The sequence below is a fragment of the Limulus polyphemus genome, unplaced genomic scaffold (genome assembly GCF_000517525.1).
Source record: "Limulus polyphemus unplaced genomic scaffold, Limulus_polyphemus-2.1.2 Scaffold11558, whole genome shotgun sequence".
NCBI lineage: Eukaryota > Metazoa > Arthropoda > Merostomata > Xiphosura > Limulidae > Limulus > Limulus polyphemus.
In genome coordinates this window covers 4,637-8,720 of record NW_013677168.1, presented here as the reverse complement: position 1 = coordinate 8,720, position 4,084 = coordinate 4,637, and the positions used below count along the sequence as shown (strand labels likewise).

At 31.0% G+C, this 4,084-nt stretch overlaps 1 protein-coding gene across 1 annotated transcript in view; it reads left to right on the top strand.

The window, feature by feature from the left end:
- Positions 1 to 2,460: 2,460 nt before the first annotated feature.
- The window catches only part of LOC106476781, a gene marked incomplete at both ends in the record, with an annotated part of 3,503 nt that continues 1,879 nt past the window's right edge, over positions 2,461 to 4,084 (top strand). Inside the window, 2 exons of the mRNA XM_013937407.1 lie at positions 2,461 to 2,746; positions 3,538 to 3,707. Coding sequence (XP_013792861.1) covers positions 2,461 to 2,746; positions 3,538 to 3,707 — 456 coding nt within the window. The remainder of the gene's footprint in view (positions 2,747 to 3,537; positions 3,708 to 4,084) is intronic.

Here is a 4,084-nt window from a genome sequence, read left to right as displayed (position 1 = left end):
GTTATTTATTTCATACATAAGTGTATATAAAGGAGCATTTTCTAAAATGGAAAGAGGTGGCATGGTGCCACTGTGTGTGATTTATTATATGAGCAATATCTTTTATTTTATATTCTAGCTTGTCAATATCGATAATTTGAGTTTCTAATTCGTACAAAACTATAGACTTAGTATTTTGACTTCACAAACATCTAATTTGAACCAGTGCTGCATTCTGCATACCACGTGACACACAAAAATTGATGTTTAACTGTATTTTTTGAATATTTACTTTTAAATTAAGAAATTGAGTAATATATAACACTAAAATTTGAATTATAACCTACAGTTTGATACCAAAGTTATTGACATAAATTCATGAAATAGTAGTTCAATAACATTTTGAATGTGAGTCAACAAACAAGATGACGTGGCCTTTCACCCATGACCCGTCTCGAAAGGGTTAATGTTATTACAGTACAAGCTGTGAAACTCACCTTAGAAACTGCTTGTTATGACTAAACTTTCACACAGTCTAACTTGCACTAACTTGGTTGCCTATGTATATATATATATATCTATTGTCTGACTGAGGCCTAGAACTTTCTATAAACTACTAGACGTTATGATGTTACAATACACACTTAAAACAATGATAGACATTTGAAGGTTCGAGTAACATGACGTCAATTCACAACAGTTGAACTACACAACAAATGATTCATAAACAGTTACTTAAGTTACCTGCGATAAAGTAGTGCTTCTAAAAATATTAAATTTAACACTCATGCTTTATAACTATCTAAAACATCACTATTGTATTAAAGTTATATGAAACAGTCATGTATATCTAACGAACATTAAAAGAAAAATTCTTAGAACTATCTCTAGTTCATTACTTTGCTTAAGTTTTACGACATACTCTTGTGAAGACATGAAACTTTATGTTACATCTTGTCTTATTCTGATAACCATTAGTCTGACAAAACATTATCTTTTAATTCATTTATTACATAAGTTTTATGAATATTTTGACATCAGTCTTCGATTGTTAGAGGTTTGAATGTCATTTGTAATGTAGGCCTACAACAATGTAAGACAGTGTGCAAATGTTCAAGCTTGAAGAAACATTAAAGGAGGAAATAAACTCATTTTTATAGTTTAAGTAGACAGGATTATTTTCACCTGATAAGAGCCTTTCAGTGAAAGAACAATGAAACAACAACATATCAAGCATGCAAAAATACACGTGTTTTGGAAAGAGACAAACTTCTATTTACAGAAATCTGCTTTAAGACATCAAACCTTCTTGTGTATGTAATAAAAGATTTTTTAAAAATTAACTTTAATCACTTAAGAAATATGGTTAATGATCTTCTACTAACAAAACACAAAATCAAGCTTTTTGTATTGTAATAAATGAATTAAAAGATAATGTTTTGTCAGACTAATGGTTATCAGAATAAGACAAGTTGTAACATAAAGTTCCATGTCTTCACAAGAGTATGTCGTAAAACTTATGTAATAAATGAATTAAAAGATAATGTTTTGTCAGACTAATGGTTATCAGAATAAGACAAGTTGTAACATAAAGTTCCATGTCTTCACAAGAGTATGTCCAAATTACTGGCACAAAGTAATCAATAGTTAACACACTGACCAATTTGGTCTACTATCTTTTTGAAAATCTCACTCCAATCTTCACAATTATCTTGTATTTATTATCTAGCTTCAAATGTATGAGAAAAACTCCAATGTCAAATCAGAATTTTCTTGACCTATTTTAATGGTGCCATTAAATCCTGTAGCTCCCTCTAGCTAACAAAATTAGAAATATAACGTACAACAATAATATTCTTTCAAATTGTTTGTGACACTGCATAATATTCAGTGATCAAAAACATTTGAATAACATGAGCTTAAATTTAATATGACATTAGTTAAATGTTTTTATTCTGGATGAAAGGTCATGGGCTGATGCTTTAAAAGTTTTCCTTATACCTTGCATTTTCAGGTGTTATTATGCTCTTTGTTTGTAATAATAGTAGCAGTTTGGGTTTGTATATCTCTCAAGCAAAAGTTATCTAGATATTGTAACCTAGTAAGTAACAAAATAACCAGATCCTTCTAAAATATTGTATTACAGTTTAGTGAGCAATAGATTGGACAAGATGTTACAAAATATAGTGTTACAATTTAATGGTACTGAACTACATAATTTTAACTAAACGTAATGTTAGAACTTAGTGAGCAATGAAGTAAGTCGGACATTACAAAACTTAGTGTAATAAGTAACACACAAAATAAGTTACAATGGTGCTGAATATGATATTACCCAAAGTACAGTATTAAAACTTAGTTCATAGGCTATTTTCATATTTTATTCATACTGGTTTTGCAATTAATTTCGAATTATAATTTGTATGAGAGCATTAATATCTACAGGTTTTGCATAAAATTTTTTGTTGGTTTTTTTTGTAGCCATTCCATGCTCCCAAGACAGCCCTGTGTCCATTTCGCCACAACTAGCCAGTGGTCATTTCCTTTATCCTTATGCACATGACAAGAGTTGTATGCAAGATGAACTTCCTCCCAGGGAACCAGTTCTAAGTGCAATGCCCAAAAAAAGTGCATTAAAAAAACGTAGCACTAATTCCACAGTATCTGCGTCTTGTACAAAAACTCCATCTTCACTGATGTCAGTGTCGTTCACGTCAGTCATCTCATCAGCATCAAGTTTGGTGTCACCACTATCTACTCAGAACAGGTATAATGAAATTAGTTATGTTAACGGGAATATCATAGCAATTTTTACAGTTCTTACATTGACAGTGATTTTGTCATGGTAACTGTCGTAGATAATGTGTCAGTCTATTGATATTAATCTTTTATTGTTTAACCCAAAGAGTACAATTACATCGTGACTTTATTTTAGCTTTCTTTCATGGTAAGGGAAGTTGTCAAATATGAAACTCAGGTGATGTTGACATTAGACCCATCCTTCTTATATTTATCCCTTGATAGTTAGATTAAAATAATCCATACAAGTGAAAAGAGATAATTTTCCCAATATAAATCACTAGTTAGGCTTCACTTGGAATATTGTGTATAGTTTGGGACTATTTAACTAAAAAAGGATAGTGGATTCTTGGAAAGGGTTCACATGAGAGTATGGGTTATGTTTTAGAGATGGATTAAGATCGTGAAACTTATCTTGAGAAAACAAGAAGTAGGACGAGATATTGTAGTTTAAAAAGTTATCCAAAAAGGAAGTTTGAATGTTATTACCTTTCACAGCATGATGAAAAGGAAGGTTTCAATATGATCTCATTATCTCTTACAGTATAGAATATAGATATTTCTTGGTAGAATGTCATGATCCCACACACCGTGACAGAAAGGAAGGTTTTAGTAGAATTTTATTACTCCTTAAAGCATGGAAGATAGGAATGTTTTAGTATAATGTCCTTTAACCCTTTCACTACATAATTAGATTCAGTCTCCAATCAATGTAAAGTGGCTAAACTACCCTGATAATCTTATCCTTTACTTGTTTAGGATTAAAGTAGCAAAGTTTCCCCCAGCCATGAAATTTCCTTTTACAAGTGACAACAAGGAGAACCAGCCCATTCCGATGCTATCGTTCAGTGGAATAGGGTTTAAGTACAACCTGGGAATAGATGAGAATCTTCTTTACTGGAGAGATTACTATGGTGATGATGAAGAAGGTAACTTATCTTTGTGTGACAGAGATAAAACTCCTTTAGTGGAGAAATGACAAGCATAGTGTAGCTTCTAGTAAATAGACAGGTTTGTGTGTAAACCTTAACTTTTCTTCTCAGCCGATGAGTATATTTTTAAAAATGTTGGAGAAGTGGTATTAAAAGCTATTTAGGCTACTCTCGAAATTCTTTAAAATTTACTATTGAACATATCCACCAAATTCTTTAGTTACTGATAAAGAGAATTAATGGATTTTATAATGAAATGGTGTGTTGATATAACACAAAATCTTTTACTGTTTCTTTACATCATAAGGTGATTAAAACTTATTGCAACATTTGCCCACCACAATTTACATTGTTTTTACTGAATATGGACAAGT